Source organism: Temnothorax nylanderi, unplaced genomic scaffold, assembly GCF_030848795.1.
Source record: "Temnothorax nylanderi isolate EJ_2023f unplaced genomic scaffold, tnyl_v1.0 TNYL_tig0008_pilon, whole genome shotgun sequence".
NCBI classification, from domain to species: Eukaryota; Metazoa; Arthropoda; class Insecta; order Hymenoptera; family Formicidae; genus Temnothorax; species Temnothorax nylanderi.
This window is the reverse complement of record NW_027249070.1, coordinates 2646965-2668070: the sequence shown is the minus strand read 5'-3', so window position 1 is coordinate 2668070 and position 21106 is coordinate 2646965. Positions and strand designations below refer to the sequence as shown.

At 43.1% G+C, this 21106-nt stretch overlaps 4 protein-coding genes across 10 annotated transcripts; all 4 read left to right on the top strand.

Annotated features, from left to right (window-relative positions):
- Nucleotides 1-27: 27 nt before the first annotated feature.
- On the top strand, nucleotides 28-4662 carry Keap1 (kelch like ECH associated protein 1). Of its 2 annotated transcripts, XM_071724631.1 has the most exons (7): nucleotides 28-467; nucleotides 864-1173; nucleotides 1281-1445; nucleotides 1607-2274; nucleotides 2990-3238; nucleotides 3562-3860; nucleotides 3966-4662. In XM_071724631.1, the coding sequence occupies exons 2-7, from the start codon at nucleotides 874-876 to the stop codon at nucleotides 4151-4153; spliced, it is 1869 nt and encodes a 622-aa protein (XP_071580732.1). In that variant the 5' UTR covers nucleotides 28-467; nucleotides 864-873; the 3' UTR covers nucleotides 4154-4662. The 2 variants fall into 2 exon arrangements, with proteins under 2 accessions (XP_071580732.1, XP_071580728.1); XM_071724627.1 differs by lacking the exon at nucleotides 28-467 and having other exon boundaries at nucleotides 495-1173.
- Nucleotides 4663-4762: 100 nt separating this feature from the next.
- Nucleotides 4763-6807, top strand: LOC139785578 (TOG array regulator of axonemal microtubules protein 2-like). Its single transcript, XM_071724743.1, has 6 exons — nucleotides 4763-5080; nucleotides 5163-5313; nucleotides 5491-5739; nucleotides 5808-6050; nucleotides 6194-6358; nucleotides 6560-6807. The coding sequence occupies exons 1-6, from the start codon at nucleotides 5026-5028 to the stop codon at nucleotides 6702-6704; spliced, it is 1008 nt and encodes a 335-aa protein (XP_071580844.1). The 5' UTR covers nucleotides 4763-5025; the 3' UTR covers nucleotides 6705-6807.
- A 413-nt stretch (nucleotides 6808-7220) lies between these two features.
- Nucleotides 7221-10360, top strand: Shams (glucoside xylosyltransferase 1 shams). The gene is made up of 2 exons (XM_071724654.1): nucleotides 7221-8197; nucleotides 8278-10360. Exons 1-2 carry the CDS (start codon nucleotides 7748-7750, stop codon nucleotides 8935-8937), a joined length of 1110 nt encoding a protein of 369 aa, XP_071580755.1. The 5' UTR covers nucleotides 7221-7747; the 3' UTR covers nucleotides 8938-10360.
- Nucleotides 10361-10486: 126 nt separating this feature from the next.
- On the top strand, nucleotides 10487-20430 carry Kermit (PDZ domain-containing protein GIPC-like protein kermit). Of its 6 annotated transcripts, none has more exons than XM_071724665.1 (8): nucleotides 11114-12377; nucleotides 14724-15062; nucleotides 15195-15273; nucleotides 15984-16323; nucleotides 17643-17739; nucleotides 17823-18205; nucleotides 18493-18574; nucleotides 18742-20430. In XM_071724665.1, the coding sequence occupies exons 3-8, from the start codon at nucleotides 15263-15265 to the stop codon at nucleotides 18897-18899; spliced, it is 1071 nt and encodes a 356-aa protein (XP_071580766.1). In that variant the 5' UTR covers nucleotides 11114-12377; nucleotides 14724-15062; nucleotides 15195-15262; the 3' UTR covers nucleotides 18900-20430. The 6 variants fall into 6 exon arrangements, with proteins under 6 accessions (XP_071580791.1, XP_071580766.1, XP_071580772.1 ...); XM_071724671.1 differs by having other exon boundaries at nucleotides 14721-15062; XM_071724692.1 differs by lacking the exon at nucleotides 15195-15273 and having other exon boundaries at nucleotides 11116-12377; nucleotides 14996-15062.
- The last annotated feature ends 676 nt before the right edge of the window (nucleotides 20431-21106 follow it).

Genomic DNA, 21106 nt, shown 5'->3' with positions numbered 1-21106 from the left:
TCTTGCGCCGCCGCCGCCGGCGCGATGGAGCGAAACGGTGGCGTAGCGACGGTGACACTGGTGACAGCAGTAGCGTTCCCCGTTCGTATCCATTCGTATCGCGTCTATACGAGAAAGAGTCCCACGTCCCACCCGCGCGCCGCTCGGATCCGATCCGATCGTATCCGGGGCGACTGGGGCCCGCGATTCCCGCGAACGCTCGTCGGCCCGTCGTGAAACACGTGCGTATGCAAATCACCCGCTCTCGCTCGTCTCGCTCGGTGACGCCACATCTATCGGAGCCCAGGGCCGCACCGGCCGCAGCCGGAGGAGATGCCTGCGTCATCGTGCATCATCGGCGAGATCGATCGCGAGACATGATCGCGCCGCCTTCTCGCCGTCCGCCTCCTTCGCGCTCGCCCGTCTCGCTCTCGCGCCCAGCGACTCCTCGACGCAAGTAGATCGCCCTGGCGAGGCTGGCAGGCCGGGTAAGTGCCCATGTGTTATGCGAGCGCGCGCGCGCGCGCGCGCGTGCCGTGAGACGGTTTTTCTCCGCGACGGTAACGACCGGGCGACGGTGACGGCGACGGCGAGACCCGTCGCTGGCTGGAAACGTAACGTCCCGCGTCCCGCGGTCACGCGCAACGCTTCCGCGTCGCGCTGATTACGCGGCTGTTATTGTGCGCGACGCCGCGCGCGCGGGTTTTCCGTCCGCGTCGCGCGGCGCGGCGCGGCACGGCGGTGACGTCCCCGCGTAGGCCACCTCGCGCGATATTAATGAGTTCCGAGAAGGGAAGGACCGGGCGCGCGAGGAGCGCGCGATGACGCGAACGTATGTAAATATCTAAAGGCGCAATTCCCGCGGTTCTCCGCTTCTCTTGCAGCTCTACTTTAATGGATGGAGAGAAAGATTGTCAGCGGAAGAACGAGGCCCGGGGCGGCTCCCAGCCCCGGGGCGACGCTCCGCTCGCGTCCGGGGAGGAAACGGACTGGGAGGGTATGCTCAACACGGAGCGGAATCGGGGCGACCTCGGCGACATGACGTTCTGCATGGCCAACTACCTGAAGGAGACCATGAAGATGATGTTTATGATGCGCAGCCATCACATGCTGACCGACGTGATCCTGGAGGTCGGCTCCGAACTGTTCCACGCGCATAAAGTTATTTTAGCAGCAGCTAGTCCCTACTTTAAGGTAAGCTGAACAGCTGGGTGGAAATTGTGTCGTGCGTTAAGTCGAATCTGTCGCTGGGATCCAGCGGAAAGCGGGGTATCGATGTTGATCGGCCCTTGAAATTCCAGGCAATGTTCACTGGAGGACTGAAGGAATGCGAGATGACGAGGGTGAAGCTCCAGGGTGTCTGTCCAACCACGATGGCTCGGTTAATGTACTTCATGTATACTGGTCAAATAAGAGTCACTGAGATTACCGTGTGTTCGCTGCTGTCAGCAGCTACCATGTTCCAAGTGCGTAGACAATTTTAGAAAAAAGAAAACGTATCGTGAAGAAAAGAATTGTGTCGATAGATATATTCTGAGTGAATAGCAAATGGCATAAAGTTGTTTTAGGGACTTGAAGCTTCCTGTTGATATGATTTAACGTTTGACAAACGTGTGTTTCGATATAGGTCAGCAATGTGATAGATGCGTGCAGTGTCTTTCTGGAAAGACAGCTCGATCCCACGAACGCGATTGGAATCGCCAACTTCGCCGAGCAGCACGGCTGCCACGATCTGTACCATAAGGCGAATCAGTTCATCGTTCAGCACTTCAACCAGATATGTCAGGAGGAGGAGTTCTTGCAGTTATCTGCGATACAGTTGGTGACGCTCATCAGGAAGGACGAACTGAACGTGCAGGAGGAAAGAGAGGTTTACAACGCCGTGCTGAAGTGGGTCAAGTACAACGAGGAGGCGAGGCGGCCCAAGATGGAGCACATATTGCACGCGGTACGCTGCCAGTACCTCACGCCGAACTTCCTGCGGGAGCAGATGAAGAACTGCGACGTGCTGAAGAAGGTGCCGGCGTGTCGCGAGTATCTGGCGCAGATCTTCAAGGACCTGACGTTGCACAAGAAGCCGGTTGTGAAAGAGCGTACGCCTAACACGCGGCGGGTAATATACATCGCCGGTGGTTTCTTCAAGCATTCGCTCGACGTCCTGGAGGGCTACAACGCCGACGAGAAGACGTGGGCGCAGCACGCCAAGCTTATCGTCCCCAGATCCGGTCTGGGTGGTGCGTTCCTCAAGGGGATGTTCTACGCGGTCGGCGGCAGACACAATTCACCGGGAAGCAGGTTAGCACCTGAACGTCAATCGTGTTCGACGTTTTAGCGCTATACCATGGGGTGTTTGGAAAATTATCTGGAATTCTCAAGAAATTTTTCTGGCTTAAAAAGTGAAGGGACTCTCGGGGAATTTTATTGAAACTCCGGGATATTTTTGTTAGAATTGTGCCTTTGATTCTGTTTTTATTTTATGAAAACCAAAGTGCTAGATTTTTGGTATCAAAAAGTGCCATATAAGTTCCATTTACATTTTCTAGATTTTTAAAATATTTTATTTAGATATATATACATTTTGGTTCTTTTAACGAAATTTTTTTTCAAAATTTTAACATGACTTTATGGTGGATTCTATTTTCTTATTGCATTTTTTTAGAAATAGAAATTATTTTAAATGTAAAATATTTATTTCATGAAAGTTTTTTGCACTTTTCCCAAACTGATTCGACTAATTCTTAGTTCGCTCCATAATCATATTAATAGAAAATAAGAACTAACAAACTGAGGTAATAAATTCATTTTTACTTTGTATCTAAAAATTCTCCTTTTTCATGGAAATTTGAATCAAAATGCCTAAGAAATTAAGGAATTTATTCCAAAGTTTGTATAGATACTACCATAATATATTAAATATAGTCATCAGGTAGCATGAAAAGTTGTAGTTGATAGACTGCTTAAGAAAAACAGGTTCGAAATATACCTAAAAGACTCGCACGACTTTTCTCAGGTACGACAGCGACTGGGTCGACAGGTATAACCCAATGATGGATCAGTGGCGACCGTGCAGCCCGATGTCGGTACCGAGGAACAGGGTCGGAGTCGCCGTAATGGATGGTCTGTTGTACGCTGTGGGTGGCAGCGCGGGCGCTGAGTACCATAATAGCGTCGAATGCTATGACCCGGATCAAGATACGTGGACCAGTGTGAAACCCATGCATATCAAGAGATTAGGTGTAGGAGTAGCGGTAGTGAATAGGTAGTACTTGTCAGCCGATATTCGTTGAGTGACAAAGGTGACATACTGTTAATCAAATAGTCACTTATGAAAAATAGATAACTAAATTTAAATTTCAAAGTAAATCATATTTAGCTATGACATCAGTATGCTAATTATGTTACTAATATAAATTATAGTATTTTAGATGTCATATATAATATTAGTTTCTCTTAAATATAAATAGCATACACCTTCCGTTTTATTTTAAAACATTGTTTCCATGTATTCATTCAAAGAGATATGCGCAATATATTAAATCTATTTATTGTATAATGTAAGAAGTACGTTCGTTCTCCTGACAGACTGCTGTACGCAATCGGTGGCTTCGACGGCAAGGACCGGCTCAGTTCGGTGGAGTGTTACCATCCCGAGAATGACGAGTGGACGATGGTGTCGCCTATGAAGTGTAGTCGTTCGGGGGCCGGTGTGGCCAGTCTGGGGCAGTACATATACGTTATAGGCGGATACGATGGGAAATCGCAGTTGAATTCGGTAGAGAGATACGACACGGAACACGATGTATGGGGGAATGTGAGCAGCGTTACTATTGCTCGCAGTGCTCTTAGCGTTACCATCCTCGACGGCAAACTATACGCAATGGGTAAATATGACTCTATTAATCTTTGATAAAAAAAAAACTGTATTTAGAGAGATTCTTTTTTCATGATATAAAAAATTATATACACGTACGGTTCCTTTTTTTTAGGAGGATACGACGGTACGACGTTCTTAAACATAGTAGAAATTTATGATCCGGCCCAGGACCAGTGGATCCAAGGTGTGCCTATGACATCAGGAAGATCCGGCCACGCTAGCGCGGTGTCGTATTATCAGTGTCCTATACATTGTGATCATTTGGATTATAATATCTCGCTGGAGAAACCGCCGTCGTGATACGCGGAACTGATACTCTTTTTAGGGGACATTCGTAAGCAAGGATAGTCAAATTCTTTCATTCGCGAGACGAACTAGAACCGCAAAAATATAGTGTGAAATAGAAAATGGGACTGTGCGATATAAAGTGAGAAGGATGACGAATATACAGTTATCCTCCGATCGTCCGTGGACTGAACTGAAAAGTGTATTAAGTAATATTTAGACGACATGCGACATGTCATCGAACCGGACCATACTTGGTCGGCTAGAAAATCGCGACTAGCCGACGAAAAGCGCTTTCTCGACAAAGCGAGGTAACTTTTGTTATCTCGCGGTTTATCGAAGGACCAATTTATCTTATTCATTAGGATAAATGCGACTGTGCTAAATTTTATAGCTTTATCGCTTTTTATTTATAGATTTGATTCTATAATTAATGTATAGAGAAATAATATATAATGTACATATTCTCATATATATATATATATATATATATATATATCGTAAAAAAATTATTTTTAAAGAAAGTGCGAAGGTGTTTTTCTTAATTTAGTGTCCAACTGTATCGCATATATATTCAATCGCTATCTTTCATAACGTTGTTGCCGTTATCATAACTTCTATCGATTCTTATTGAAGTTTTTATCAAAATTGTGCGCCAATATCGAACGTTAATGCAAATTTATTCACGCATATCAATATCGACTTGAACTTATCTGAATGCAATACTTTTATGGAAAGTTATGCGAGCGATGTTTGCGTGTTTAAAATGGACGTTTAGAGGCAAAGATATAGCGGACAAATTCCTGCGGCATTAAAGTAATCGAATTTCTTTGAAATATAATTCCTGCGTAATCGCGTCACGCTCCAGTAAATATATTTGTAATACAATGGCGTATACGGAATGCAAGAAATATGTCACGTGTCCCATGTGCAAAGGTGCAGGTAGGAACATTAGCCGATTACGAAATCTTTCAAGGAGTGTCGATATTTATTTCGTGATAAAAACTGTCTTGAAAAAAAAAAGGTAAGTCTGCCACACGCGCGATGACGGAAACGGCTTCCTTATCTATTCAGCATGAGAATGCAAATTCATCACAAGTTGCAAAAACACAATTTGTCGAAGCAACGTATTCCGGGGCTTCGGGGGACTTGCGTTTTCCTACGTTATCTGACAGGTACATCGGGCATGTTTAACTTCTAATGACTTATTTTACTAAAATTTCAGTACGAGGAGGAATGTTATTTGAATCAGCAAATCACAAATAAAATACATCTAAATATATAAAAATAATAATAAACGTCGAATATATTATACTCATGTATGTTTAAACATGTATGACACTTTCATGTAGCAGATATCCGAAGGACGTTAATCCTACGGCCAATTACGGGAACTGTGTACCTATACTGGAGGTCGATTGTACAGAAACCCCAGAGGACTTTGCGAGTCCGCAAGAGACATTGAAACACGCCATGCAGAGCTTGAAGCAGGAGCAATGGCAGAGCAGCGTATCGGCTCTGATAAAGCTAATGCACATCTCGAGGATTCAACCAGAATTGCTAGACTCCAATATGCCTCGTATATACCGAACCTTGTGCAGGTCATTCGAGCATCTCCGCCGCGTCTCTTTGTCATACGTGCTCGCTGCAATGAAACGTTATATTGCAGTTTGCTGCGAAATACAAGGCCGCACGTCGTTAGAACTGTCTGCCAGGTAGCGATGGAGTTGTACAAGACGGTCCAGTGTACGCAAAGACCGGAATTCGACGAACTTGCGTCCGCGTTGCTTCTGAAGAGCACGCACACGAACAAGGGGATCCGGAATGACGCTCAACGCGCCTTGGATTCCATGGTGTCGCACTTGCCTCCCGCAACTTGTATTCGGATATTGACCAGCGAGCACGGCGCTAGGTGATCGAATGGACTTCGACGTCTTTGATTAAAGCAACGATTATATACATTGTTATATAATATCTATTACAATTAATGATTTTTTTGTCGTTACGAATCAGATTATTTGTATGGAATTTCGAACGCTGTCTTTTTATCTACAGTCACAAGAACCCGTTGATAAGAGCGACTGTGAGTCGACTGCTCTATAATATTATTAATATTATTGGAGTGGAATGTTTATTGTCCAATCCAAATCTCAAGGATACCCGGCGTAAGATATTCACAATGTGTGCTAAATTTCTTCTCGACGGTAATAATGAAACAAGGTACTCTTGATACGCATCTATCGAGAATATATCGCTAATAACAGCGTCTTACATACATTTTTTGTGATTCTTTAGAAATCATTTATGTTTTCTTAAAGAAAATAATTTCTTAACAAAGGATTAGTCCTTGATAAAGATGCTTAGATGTTTGTCATTTCAAAATAATCGAACAGATGTGTGATGAATGTATGTTAATTGCAGGAATGATGCAAAAAAGACGTTAAAAGCGATGATGGGCCATCCCGATTTCGATACTTTATTTTATCAAGATGTGGACTGGAAGATTATTAGTAGCATCGAAAAGCAATTAGTGTCTTTGAAATACAGTCGGATTCATAGCGTGTAACGCTATCTGTTATCGTTATATAATACATATAAAATGTAATGCGATATTGTGTCCATTTCTTAAATAATATCCCAATAATAGAATACGTTGGTATCAACTACAACATTAAATCAATTACATTATTCCTTTTCTATTATTAATAACGTAATTGTTAATTTACTAGTATTAAAAATATGATAGATCTGTGGAAAATGGTGTACAAAATTCAACCATTAAACTATTATTATATTATTATGTAATAAGAGTCTAATGAGTAAGTGAAAGTCACAGTATTTAGAATTTTAGTTAGTGTTATCTCTTTCCTAATTATATTCTCTTGATACTTGGCAATTGTCGAGAATTTGAATTTGTGCAGTTTCTTGGCGTCGGTAATATTACTGCCTACTTTACCAATTATAGAAATTATCGGCATCACTCAGCACCGCACTGGTTACCGATGTCGAGAAATTTATTACATAAACACGTAAATTCTCAAAAATCGGCAAAGTATCAGGAAAATATAATTGGGTAAGAAGTGGCGCTTACAAAATTTCTATAAGAACTGCTACTTCAAGAACTCCTATAACTTTAGACGCAAACGTAAAACGCTCGAATTGCAAAATCAAACACTTTAATATTTATGAACGCTTTCTCAACTATCAAAACACGTTTTTTCCGTATAAAATGTACATTATTTAAATTACATTCCGTGTACGTAATTTCGAATTGTAATGAATTCTTTGCGCAGATCGGCGGGTACAGTGGTGCGCATCAACTACTCCGTGCGTTTATGACACTTGACCACAGTTTGACTGAGTTTGACTGACTTGACCGGGAGGCGGGAGGTTATACCGTAAATATGGCGCTCGCCATTACTTGAGGACGCGAGACGCGACGTCAACTACGCGACACTGGGATCCGTTGTGTTCCGCAACGTTCCGCGGATTTTATCGTCGGCTTCCAGGAGGGGTCCAAGATGCGGTCAGGTCACTGCCGACGTCGCGCAGCATCCATGTCGCGATTTTGCACGGTTTGAAGCATAGAACGCGACGCGAGGCGACGCGATGAAATCCGTATACAAGTTGTTCCTGCTGTGCCTTATCCTCGCCGCGCTGATAATCCTGCTCAACGTGACCGCCAACTTCTCCAACTCCAACAAGGTATACGACCAGCCGGCCGCGAGCAGGGAGCGCCTGGCGCTCACGAGGAAGTCCCCGGGTGGCGCGTCCGCGGGCGAGGTGACGATATGCGTGGTGGTGTGCGGGGACAGGCTGCACGAGGCCCTGACCATGCTGAAATCGGCGCTGGTCTTCGCCAGCAGGCCCCTGCAGTTCGTCATACTGGCGGAGCAGAATCTGATACCGGCCTTCAGCGAGAAGCTGTCGGAGTGGCGGCTCATATCCAATAAGACCTTCGACTTCCTGGTGCGGCCCATCACCTTCCCGGACGGCAGCGACGTGGCCATGTGGAAGAAGCTGTTCAAGCCCTGCGCGGCGCAACGACTGTTCCTACCGGTAAGCTGGCAACGAGAGTTGTCCGCGCGAGCGTTAGATTTACTTGCGGTATCAGACTTACATCAGGATTTACATTTCAGACCGTGCTGAACGACACGGACGCGGTGCTCTACGTGGACACGGACACCTTGTTCTTGGCGCCGCCGGAGAAGGTCTGGGACGAGTTCAAGAAGATGAACGCCAGCCAGCTGGCGGCCCTTAGTCCGGAGCACGAGGATCCCAACACCGGCTGGTACAATCGATTCGCCAAGCATCCGTATTACGGCAAGCTCGGCGTCAATTCGGGGGTGATGCTGATGAATCTGACGAGAATGAGGGAGTTCCGGTGGACGGAATACGTGATTCCCATTCACAAGGAGTACAGACTGAAGATAACCTGGGGCGACCAAGATATCATCAACATAATATTCCATTATCATCCGGAGAAGCTGTACGTTTACTCGTGCCGGTACAACTATCGGCCGGACCACTGCATGTACATGTCGGTGTGCGCGGAAGCGGAGAGGGAAGGCGCTCTGGTGCTGCACGGCTCCCGCGGCACGTTCCACTCGCAGAAGCAGCCGCCGTTCAAGGCGGTCTATCGGGCCATGCAGGAGTACCAGCTGAACACGGACCCGTACGACGAGCTGCTCGTGCCGATGAGGAATTACCTGGCGATGGAGGACAAGTCCAACTGCGGCCACGTCTCGAAGGTGTTCATCATCCAGCCGGAGCTACATCTGGCTGCCCGTAACTTCTAAAAACTTTCACTCGATCCTAACGAAATCACGTACTCGCGCGAGCGAGAGTTTTCCCTTTGTATCCTTTTATAAAACTTTTTTAGATGCTCGTTTTCGTTAATTGAGATACGGTTAATTGACATGCAGATATATTGAAGCAATAACGAATAGGGCGTAAGCATTCGTATACGTATTTCGCGAAGTCACTTTCGGCCGTAAACGTAATATTATCTGCGTTCTTCCCGTCTCGGAATTCTCTTAAGAGAGATTTTAGACCCTAAAAATACTTAACTACATAAATACTTATATATACATACTTACGTGCGTACTCTTAACACATTATGGACTGGAATACTTACTTAAAGAAATTAAAATATAAGGGGCCATCGTGATGTATGTAAGCATCCTGCTTCGTTACATCTTTATGAGACCATGTACTGTAATTTCGCGATACGTAAAAAAAAAAAAAAATAACTACGTGTACAAATTATACCAATTAACGTTATCCGATCGTATATGTTCGCGGGCAACTATACGAATTTACGCGGCCCGTCCACAATGTGTTAAGTCAAAGAGTCTAGACTCTTGAGATTCGCGAGCGTAATTCGCGCGCAAGTTAGAGAGTATAAACGTGTTAATTCCGAGCGATTCCATATAGACTGAACTTTTTCTATAGTGCATTTGAGTTTTTTTGTTGACAAGTGCGCTATGTTGTTACTGTTTGTACGAGGTGCGATGCGGCGAATATGTTGTTATGCAATATTTATCCGATATACCTTTGGACAATACTCGAGCGGTGCTGGGCGATCGGCGCTTATCTTTGGCCCTTAGGCAAGATATTATCTCTCGCGATATCGCTACGTTGGATACACTTGACGAAAGATGCTGTCATTTTCCTTGATATTCGAGGTTTCCACAATATTATTAATATTATTATACTAATAATAATGGAAAGAGTGAAACTTGAAAGAAATCCATCGTTAATCGTCGATTTTTCCGTTTACACAGGCCCTACACGTGCAATCTGTCGGAGATAAGCTCTGATCGCGACGCGGGACCACTTTGAAAGTGGCTCGCGTCCGGTTTCGAAAATATCTCAAATCGGAGAATGAATCTGTTTCTTTATCCGTAGGAAAAATATAATATTGGAGTATACGATATTTTCAAAATAAGCGTCTCGCATTTTAACGGGACAGTAATTGATAATTGGTAAGTATGAGTATATGAATTATAGTATTATACGTATAATGAATTGAAATTCCGGCGAGAGTGTTCACATTTTTACAAATTTCCCACGATCTTTTGTACGATCTTTTGTACGGTTTTGTACGATACGCATTTTGCATCGTTGCAACGACTCGACGATACGATGCCATTTGTGATAATTTTCTTATAGGTATTGTACAATGAAGCTTAAATAAAAGATCTGTCTAAATATACGAAAGAGAGTATGTACTTAATACGTGCTAATATAATATAATCGTATAATCGTATTAACAATAATTTACTTGACGAAACGTACTTTACATACTGATACGTTACGACACAATGCACCAGGAAATTTAAACTATTTTTTGTTCTCTTCATCATTCAAACATTTGTTCATTAAAGCAAACGAACGTGCCTCGTATATTGACTCGAAGGAAAATAACGATTTTCTTTCGGGACATAATAGCTTTACTGGTAAAGATGATAAGAAAAAAAATTTTTATTATTTCAATATATTTTTAAATACCGTCTTTTTACTATTTTTTAAATAAATTTTTTCGCAGAGAGGAAGACTCGCGCGGTTCGCACCTCATTGTTAGCATTGTGACGCAGCGACGAGCACCAGGCAGGCACGCTCGAGGGGGGCCGGCCGATGTGAGAAGGGGCCCTGTGCGATCAGTCCTCTCGCCGCTGCTTTCCGGTTACGGTGGTGCACGAGCTCGTGAAATCGGCCTCGCGCGATTTTCACCCGTCACACGTAATGTTCTCCCGTGTCCGAAGGAAGTGCCGCCGGTGTTAAAACGAATTGGAAGAAACAGGTGGAACCCGTTAGAATTGTCTACCTTAGGGAGGAGATTCCCGGTGATATTAATTTTTTTCGGATATATACCGCAGACGTGGCTCTACAAATATGTGAAAAGGAGAACTTCAAGGTACATACCAGAATCGTCGCGCACGACGCAATCGTTTATTCTAGAAAGGACTTTGTTCGAAGATAAAATCAAACCGCAAACATCCTCGAACGGCAGATAAGTCGTTGAGGAGTAACGTGCGATAGCAATGAGAATTTTTCTTTAAGAGACATGGTAATAGAATGCCTTTATTTTAAACATATTAACTGATTGTTTCCTTTCGATTCTCTTGAAAGTTATGGATTTTGGAATAGAGTCCTTTCCAAAATGAATCGATTCGATTAAAAGCGACTTGGTGAACGAATGAGCCGTTTATAACTGAGTGAACTGTCAGGCTGTGATCAAGTATTGTTTTTTTTTTTAATTGCGCAGTTCAACATTCAGAACACGACGTAAAAACGCGTTTGATGGATTTAGCGCTATAAAAACGCGCGACGGGAATCTCGCAGAAAGGAGCCGAATCGCCGGTTACTTATTGCGTTTTCACGGGTAATATACTGGTACCCATTTAGCAACGTAGCCGAATGGCGAATGCAGAAAGGAATTCGCTTTTAAGTGCGCTATTAAACATGTTTAAGGTCCAAAGCGTCTGCGAAATTATATGCTCGATATGTCTATTTCTTTAAATTATCTGTTTGACTTCTGGATTCTCATCGTCAGTTATGCACAAGAGCCCAAATTTTTCCTCCAAATTCTCGCCGCAAAGGTCGATGTAACAGGGAAGAAATTAAACGACCCATCTAATTTCACCATCTGCAAAACGATAAAGATCCATGAAGCGATACGCTCAACATGTCTTAACGTCATCTTTTCAAATCATTTGTCTTATTTCTGAATTCTAAATTCTAAACAGGAGTCCAAGTTCTTTCTGCAAATTCTCATCGTGAAAATTAACGTGATAAGGGAGAAGCTGAACCAAGATCCAATTTCGGTCTTTAATTTCCTGAAACAAATTCCTATCAGCTTCTGTTCTTCACTATTCGCGGGACGACCGAGATCGCGATCTCCGATTCATGATTTGAACCCGGATTCGCGACTCGACGCGAGTCTCGCCTGTAACGCGATAAGGATCGAACAGACGAGCGAAGCGATAACGGGTAAACGATAACGGGGCGGACGAGCGGAAAGAAAGGGGTATTTAGGTCCCGGTGGCTGCCAGTTGCGGCGACGAGCGCGTTGCGGCCGATTGCTGCTCCATCGCCGCTCGTCTACGTGGATAAGAGTGCCTGACGCGTCTCTCTTTCTCTCTTTAAATTCTCTTTCTCTCGTTGCGTCGTCGCGGTGCAAAAATCCACACGGACGCGGATACGGATACGGACAGGTGCGCGTGGCGAGGAAGAGGTGAGAGGCCGGTCTTCTCGGTTTGCGCGTTCCGGACGGGCGTTGCGTGTTATTTGTACTCGCCGGCGTGTACTCGCTCGTAACGTTACGGTATTGACGCGTACACCGTTGTACAGGGTGTCCCGAAAACTGCCGACAGGCGACAAGCTTGTCCGGAGCAGAGTTGTTGGAAAAATAAATGAACAAAAGGAGCAGGAGACGCCGGTACTTTCGCCGCGTTACGTCTTTACGTCCCGATACTCGTGCGAAGCCTGTTGTTACATTACCTATCTCGCTTGTCTCGCGCGACACGCACTTCGCGCGACGATCAAAACGAAGAATCAGACATTACACGTTGCGTAATTACGTGTCGCTCGATTCGCGGCGTCAGTCTTCGAGGAAATTTATCATCGCGCTGTATTGCCGCTAATTGCGAGACGCGATAAGCGGCGTTTATTGAGTAAGCCTCGACCGGACGGTTGAACAATCAGGCTCGGGAGAGAGTTGTTCCCCGGTGCTAACGCACCGTGGAATAAATGTCAAACGTTAGGGACTCGGTAAAATACTAGATCCAGCACCTATGTCTAAATATAAATCGGCGTATGTTGTTATAATTAGTCGGCAGAACGAGGCAAAATTTAATGAAGAAAAAGAGGAGTAACGTGCGATCGTAACGAGAATTTTTCTTCGAGAGAAATGACAATAGAATGCCTTTATTTTAAATACATTAACAACGTCGATCGTTTCTTTTCGTGTCTTCTGAAAATTATGGATCTTGCAGTAGAGTCCCCTCCGAAATATAATAAGTTAATAGAAATATCTTACATTGATGTGTTTATTCCAGTTTTTATTCCTAACTGGAATTATTCCTGACCGCGTCGTGATTTTTTAAATTTTTCATCGTGTTACTGGCGCATGCAATTAATGATGAACGAGCTTGATGAGGAGTCCAATTACGTTGCGCGGCACGATCTCCTTCTGGACTCGATCGGGATGATTGACCGTAATCGGAGACAATTAGAATGGCGATATTGCGCGTCGTTGGCAATTTGCATTGTCGTAAAAGAATAGCCGTTTACGAAATCCGCGATAGCTTATTGTTAGTCAGAGATTGGCGATGCGACGCCAACGATCTTTAAACCGAGTCCGCCTGTGCCGTTTATTCGGAGTACATCGCACGCAAGTATATCGCTATCGCAGATTTTAACGCCGTTCCGTTGGCTTGCGAGATAAAATTATTTACGACATACGAGATACGTCTGCTAATTAAAATATTGGTTCGGAAAAAAGTTAAATATATCTCTTTCGGGAGAAAAGGGACTGAGACACTATCAAGGGCGAAACTTAAATTAATTTTTAACGCCGATGATAAAAGATAAGCTTTATAATTATCGTGTCGTCAAAAATATACGCAGAATTTATTTTTGCGCATGCTGCACTTATCAGACTGATTAAAATCCGGACCGGTTCTCGACTTACCTGCCTATTGCGCTATTTACAGCCGAAAAGAAGTGTGTTCTGGTGAGATAATACGGATAACGATTGCGTCATGTTATCTTAAAATTTGAGACGAATAACGAAAGGCAGTTTGCGAATAATGCAAGGTAGTTTTGCCGCATTTTCCTACCGTGCTTCTATCCTCATTGCATAACGTGGATGGATCGACAAGAACAACGTTTTTCCAACGCACTCGCGTGACGCCGGGACACCGTCGCGCAGCTTTTGCTGATGGTTCGGACGAGCGCGTGCGATGAAATATTACGGACTGATGAAATACGACACAGGTAGAATTAGAAGGGGAATTGTAAATACGAGCCGTTTCAGCTTGATGCGACAAACGTCGGAATTGATTGTATTATTGTCCGGAACCTCGGAATCTCCTGATTTAGATCTCAAATTCCCAGGTGGTAAGTTGACGTTATTGTAACGTCAAAACGACGACAAATAATGTCAACTTGCTACCTGGGAATTATGAGATTTAAATCGCGGGATTCCGAGGTGGTGTTCTGGACAATAATACAATCAAATCCAACGTTTGTCGCTTGCTGTTATAGGATTCGACTCGCGATCGTGAAGTTGTTATCGCGCGCGATTAAGGCTTAACTGTCGCACGCATATCCGATTCTCAGACATTCCGACAGGGATTCCGTCAGGCATATTTATATCGACTTCGTGTACTCTTAACATCGAACACTGATTACACAAAAGAAATAATGTAATCTGTCACTGATATCGAATCGAGTTAAATAAAGAAAATTAGATAAAGAAATTTGCGAGAAGAATTTGTAAAATCTCCGGTGGGTGTATTCGAAGCCACGAAAAGGCGGAGGGAAACGTACGTAAAACATTACTTCTCGTCGAAAGAAGATGATTTCAGGCGAATAATGAATACCGTATGAAAGGAGACCGCTACAATTTACGGTCTTGGTGGCGCGAATCGCGAATCGCAAACGAGGCATCTGACAAGGAAGGCTCGCTCGGTTTTGCTTAAAAAGACGTTTCGAGGTTTCTCTGAGAGAGAGAGAGAGAGAGAGAGAAAGACGTCGGTTTCCCGAGGAAGATAACGAGACGTCGCGCCCGAGAGGCGCGTGCTTAATTAATACGCGCGCTGTTCGGTGCGTGACCGCCGCGCTCGTCAGAGTGATTTCGCACAAAAGTGATTGGAGATAAGGATATAAAACAGAGAAAAAACCGATCACCGCGCGAGTACGTAATAGATACTCTCGACGACGTAATATGTGGCCGATACCTGCTTTTATCTTCCTACGCGACCGTGGATTGCAATTACCGTATGCCTCCCGCTCCCGTACGGTTCTCATTTCTCTTATCTAATGTCAGTACCATGCACCGGAGAATCGAACGCACATTGGCACTTGGCACATTCGCAGGATTATTGATTCGATCGCATGATACAGCGGTAATTTAACTTCTTATCCGCGGACTTCATTTTCTTCCGCTGCGCTCCTCATTAGGCTGATGTGGCTGCAACGGAAAAATAAAAATGACCTGAAACGCATTTCGAGCTTCGAAATTTAATGATATCTTATTTGCGTTGGTTAAATATACTCCGGTCTTCGGAATGTAGAGAAAAGATTGCTGGACTTCTGTTTAGAGTTTGCGGTGCCGATCGAGATAATAATTATATGGATCGCATATTGGAGAAATCTTTAATTTATATTGTAGGTTAAAATAATTTAGAGTCTTACTCGACTCGACAAATAATTCCTGCTGTCTGCAGTATTCCATAAAACGAATAATTATATGGATCGTGTATTAGAGAAATCTTTAATCTTTTACAATTTATATTGTAGATTAAAATAATTTGGAGTCTCTGGCTCGACTAAAATAATTCCTATTGTCTGCAGTGTTCCATATAAAATTGTACAGACTATATTATATAAATCCTTCAAAAAAGTATGCTTATAATATCATACATCACTGTCGGGCTCATGTCGATTCCTCCACGAGATAAAAGCGCGAGAGGATCGGAGAGAGGATTATAATCGCGCGTCTCTCCGTTATCAACCTGCCGGTCGCGATAACTTAATTTCGCAATGAGAATCCAGGAGTATCGTCACGTCGGATTGTGTATAACGGGGGTCTTCCTTTTGTAATTTATTCGCGCAGAACGAGGATGCCGCTGTTCAAGGCGCGGGCCACGCCGAGATCGCCGGTAACGGAGAAAGCTGCGAACGGCGTGCAGTATCACCAGCATCATCATCAACATCAGGCCGGCAGTGACAACGGTCATGACAGCGGCGCGAGCGGTAACGGTGGTCGGACGAGCAACGGCGCTCCTCCTCTTCTTCAGCGCGAGCAAACGAGATCGCCGCCCCCGAGGCCGTCGACGCTGGTCTTCCACTGTCAACTGGCTCACGGCAGTCCCACGGGGCTGATATCGGACTTCGGCAATGTCCGGGAGCTGTACCAGAAGATCGCCGAGCGCTACGACATGCCCGCGGAGGAGGTGAGGCCGCGAAGGCCGCGATAAACGTCGCGAAATGGCTCGCGTTAGGACTTGCTTCTCGGGGAAAGAAAGGATTCGATGGTGCTGATCGAAGGACTCGACCTTGTCGTTAATTCGTTAAACTGCTTCTTTGTAATAACGATAGAGTTGATTCTTAAGTGTTGTAACTCATGCCGACTAGTATAGTGTGTGTGTGTTTCGTTCCTAGATTTTATATTATTTTAATTTTACGGCATATCTGTTCTCTCGTTTAATACCAGTTATCAGAATATTTTTCAATTTTCACGAGTCTGCTTTTTCGTAAATTTTATTTTCGCCGGAGTAAAGCTATCTTGAGCTGTCTAGTTTCGCTTCTTTCGGATATCTCGAGATATCCAGCCGACGCGGGCGCGAAGATATTACATAGTAAGAATATTTCCGTTACATTCGGAAAATTACGCGAGTCTTCCTTTACATTTGGAGAAATCGGTAACGCGGGACGAAGTCGTCGGAGTTGATGCAGTAATGGAGCGCGATGCGCTGCCGTTCGGTGTTTTCAGCGCGAGGCGTCCCACGTAGGGAGAAACGACACCGGACGCAGGAAACGCCGGTCACGGACCGTGGCCTCTCTCGTCGACCTGGCGGATATGTCTCGGCTAGGCGAGAGAGAAAGAGGAGAGAGAGAGCCACGTGTAATTCGTCATGTAAACGCGGTCGCCGCGATGTAACCAGGTCGCTTGTCGTTATGGGTCGCTTGAACGCGGGAGGTCTAGCTTCTCTCGCAATCTCTCTCGGTTAGACAAGCCATCGCAGCTTTATCGCGACAATGGATGAAGAGAGTTAGAAAAACAAGTTTGGATGTACACTGTTAAATATGAAATTTGAACCAGTCCCTTGAGTTAAATAACATTTTGTTATTTTTACTATATGTGTTGAAATTTATCTTTTTAACACAAAATAGTATTATTTTGCTTTATTGATTTAGTTAAATTAATGACATATTGAGTAGGAGCAGCGGCGACCTATACGAATAATTAAAAATGATTGAAATTGAGTATAATTGAGTATAATTTGATGCTACGAATTTAACAGTGTAATTTAAACAGAATGTTTGCAGTAAAATTTCAATTAGATATTGATCAGATTCAAGTTGATCAAATAAAGGAGTTATATATCAAATCTAGAGCGAAACGTTTTAGATGGCACTTCGATAAAAGTAAATTTAATATATATAAAGAACTGAAATTAGAAATAGTAAAATTGTAATGAGTAAAGATGATGAAGATTCTTCCGTCAAGGGTGAGTTAAGTGACCAATTAAGCGAGAGTTTGATGTTCCAGATTCTCTTTTGCACGCTTAATACGCACAAAGTGGACATGACGGAGCTGTTAGGCGGACAAATCGGCGTGGGCGACTTCATATTCGCACATAAAAAAGGTATATGCATTATACGTTCGTGCAATTAGAAAATACAAGTCGTATGAAGCAAAAAAAAAAAAATTAATATATTTTCGGCGCAGGTCGACCGAAAGAAATCGAGTTGGTGAAAACGGACGACGCGTTGGGCCTGACGATCACCGACAACGGCGCCGGTTACGCCTTCATAAAGCGCATAAAGGAGGGTTCCGTGATCGACAGGATAAAGGTGATCGAGGTGGGCGATCACATCGAGAGGATCGACTCGACCAGCCTCGTGGGCAGACGGCACTTCGAGGTGGCGAGGATGCTGAAGGACATACCGAAGGGCTCGACGTTCACGCTGAGGCTAGTGGAGCCGCAGAAGAACGGTTTCGGTAGCATCGGGCCGCGCGGTGACCTCAAGAAGGGAAAGAAGGCCGGCTACGGATCCGGCAAGGAGACCCTGAGATTCAGGGCCGACGGTAGCGCGCAAATCGTCGAGCAGGTGTGTAAAACAAGAACGGTGAGATCGCGGTCAAGTGGCAAACTCGCGAGGCAAACAAATAGTAGATATTATCAAGAGTGACGTTCCTTTGATAATATTGGTCTTCAAAAACACGAGTGTTAGCTGGTAAAACAAGTATTAGCTTCCTCTACGAGCTACGATTTGAATTATTTAGATAACACTTCGGTATCATTTAATTTAATGCGTCGATATATTTTCTTTATCATGAATGAATAACAGCGAACCCCGAGCGATAATTGAAAATGATAAAGTAAATATTTGCGCAGATTGATGATGCTGCTACGATAGGCGTGGAGAAGATTAACACTATCTTGGAGAGTTTCATGGGCATCTCCGATACGGAGTTAGGTAAGTTTAACTTGGATGTGATACAAGACTTATATAGTGTAGTTTTTCCGAGTAAATTACTTTTTTTTTAGATTTGTGCTTCCTCTTTCTTTTTGCTCTGTTCCCTTTTTTTTATTTTACCAAAGACTCGCGAAGACTAATATTCGGTTGTTACATCTGATTTGCAGCCACACAAATCTGGGAACTTGCCGAGGGTAAATGCAACAGTATAGACTTCGCCGAGGCGATAGACAATTCCGACTTGGAGGACTTCGGTTTTACCGACGAGTTTGTGATCGAATTATGGGGCGCCGTGACGGATGCCAGAGCGGGCCGGCATCGATGACGCGAGGATCGACGACGAAATGACGAACCTGCACCGCGTATGTTGAGTGGTGGAACGACTAGACGAAATTATACTCGTATTTGTGAACGTACAACGGAGTGCTTCTCTAATTGAGAGAAACGACGTTCGTTCATTCTCGTGTTACCGTGATCCAGAGGGCTACTCATGGGCGCGCGTTTAGCGCCAGTCGTGATTTCTTTCTCAAAATCTGTTTATTTTTTAAAAGAAAAGAAATGATTTGGTTGCGAATGTTCCTTAAACTCTCATGCGGAAGAATCGAACACTCGGCGTATTCGGTCCTAAATGCGCGGCGAAGATGTAGGTTGAAATCTGCAATATTCCGCGTATTATATTGCACATTGTGTCATATGGCAAGAGCGTTTTCTCAAATTGAAGAAAAAGAGGACAATGGAAGGCATCTTTTACAGATTGCCTTGAAAATTGATAATGGAGCATTTTTTTGCCTCGACGGCAAAAAGAAAACTTTCAATATTATTTGTAAAGTATTATCTTAAAGTATATTAAAAATCTTAAATTGTATTAAAAAAGTATTATTAAGTTGTGCTGTAAAATTCTTCCTCTCTTATGTATTAAAGCACCGATCTCGATTTCCTTGTGATCGCGAAACGATTCTGCTTATTCAAAGCGATATCGACCTGCGAAAAACATGCAAAAAACAATATTTAATATTAGCGACGATTGGTATTAATTATTCGAACGACATAATAAACATGTTGACTGGCATTATCAGACGGCGTCATCGCGTTGGTATCGACGTCGACGATATTATTCTAACACGAGCCGTATTAGTATTCATCGACCCAAACAACAGGCGTGTCTAAAAGACATCTCGAAGACGTCTTTTTAAAGACATTTTAAACAGTTATAATCTAGCTATAATTCTGATATTTTTCATTATTTGGTGTGACAACAATTTGGGCACACGCATTGCAATTAAGATAAAATTCTGTGAAAATGCATTAACAAAAACAGGACAAGAATGAGACTAAAGTTGGAATTACTTGATAAATCAGTACGTCAATGATTTTATACTTATACATATGTATTATATGTCTATTATTATATGTATAATAAGAGACAGATTATTAATAAAAGTATGTAAATATAAAAATTATTGATACACCGATTTATGAAGCAATTAGACTTCTTAGGCTTTTCATATTTTTCTTCCTGTTAAAGCATGTCCGCGTAATTAATTTTTACTTCATCAGAAAATGTTGTTTAAAAGATGCCACACAAGAGACTTCGTAAAGATATCTTAAAACCGCACCTTAAAGTCGTCTTTATGGTAATTTCGAAGTCTTAAGAATTTTACGACGTTTTCTAGATGTCCTAAGACGTCTTAACGTCTTTAGACAGACGTTCTGCGGGGAACACTCGGAAAATGTTATACTATAGTGATAAGAATAGATTAATATATTTTAATACATATGTAAGTTCACACGATGTAAGCGTAAGTGTGCGAGAAGCTATTATATTTAGTCCCGAGAAATAAAGTCTTTGCAACAAACGCATGATTTTTACTTAATAAACAGCCAAATGAGAATTTAAATCGCCAGTGAATAATGAAAAATATCAGCGTAGATATCGTTTACTCGACCCAACTGGCCACTATTCGACTGATACATTATATACATTATCAGTCGAATACTGACACGGCTCTGACAAGTCCTTCGACAATCGAACGACTAATGAATAAGTATGTCGTTCCAACGTACATTCTTATATTTTAATTCTTTGGATCTCAACGAACAAATTATTTTTTAGATGTGGCGTAGTTTGGGCATTATGCTTAACTAATCAATAATTTGTATCCATACGCTTGAAAAGGACCGAAATCTACGGTCGAAACGTAGCGTTTTTTAAATAAATTTGGCCAGTTGGGTCGAGTAAACGATACCTACGCTGATTTTTACTTAATCATTCTACACATGGATAAATACATCGGAGCGCAACCAAGTGTTCTGATATCGCTATTTATGGAATATAATACTAGCGTTCCAGAAAAGTTAGCATTCGCTATCTGACGGAGAGATAACGATGAGGTATCAGTCTTTCGTTGAAACATATTTATCTACGAACATATAACGTAACAGACTATTGTAATTTTAGCGAATTGGCACATTATTCATGTTCGAAGTCTTTATATTAAATAAAATAAAAAATAATTTCATATTCCAACCCAA

Bases quoted from the DNA above. Each gene is read 5' to 3' on its own strand.
- LOC139785578 (XM_071724743.1), top strand. From the start codon at position 5,026: ATGGCGTATACGGAATGCAAGAAATATGTCACGTGTCCCATGTGCAAA. The intron at 6,051-6,193 runs GTGATCGAATGG...TTTTATCTACAG, and splicing joins ACCAGCGAGCACGGCGCTAG to TCACAAGAACCCGTTGATAA. The intron at 6,359-6,559 runs GTACTCTTGATA...TGTTAATTGCAG, and splicing joins GACGGTAATAATGAAACAAG to GAATGATGCAAAAAAGACGT.
- Keap1 (XM_071724631.1), top strand. From the start codon at position 874: ATGGATGGAGAGAAAGATTGTCAGCGGAAGAACGAGGCCCGGGGCGGC. The intron at 1,174-1,280 runs GTAAGCTGAACA...TTGAAATTCCAG, and splicing joins CAGCTAGTCCCTACTTTAAG to GCAATGTTCACTGGAGGACT. The intron at 2,275-2,989 runs GTTAGCACCTGA...GACTTTTCTCAG, and splicing joins CACAATTCACCGGGAAGCAG to GTACGACAGCGACTGGGTCG.
- Kermit (XM_071724665.1), top strand. The intron at 17,740-17,822 runs GTATATGCATTA...TTTTCGGCGCAG, and splicing joins CATATTCGCACATAAAAAAG to GTCGACCGAAAGAAATCGAG. The intron at 18,575-18,741 runs GTAAGTTTAACT...TCTGATTTGCAG, and splicing joins CATCTCCGATACGGAGTTAG to CCACACAAATCTGGGAACTT.
- Shams (XM_071724654.1), top strand. From the start codon at position 7,748: ATGAAATCCGTATACAAGTTGTTCCTGCTGTGCCTTATCCTCGCCGCG. The intron at 8,198-8,277 runs GTAAGCTGGCAA...TTTACATTTCAG, and splicing joins CGCAACGACTGTTCCTACCG to ACCGTGCTGAACGACACGGA.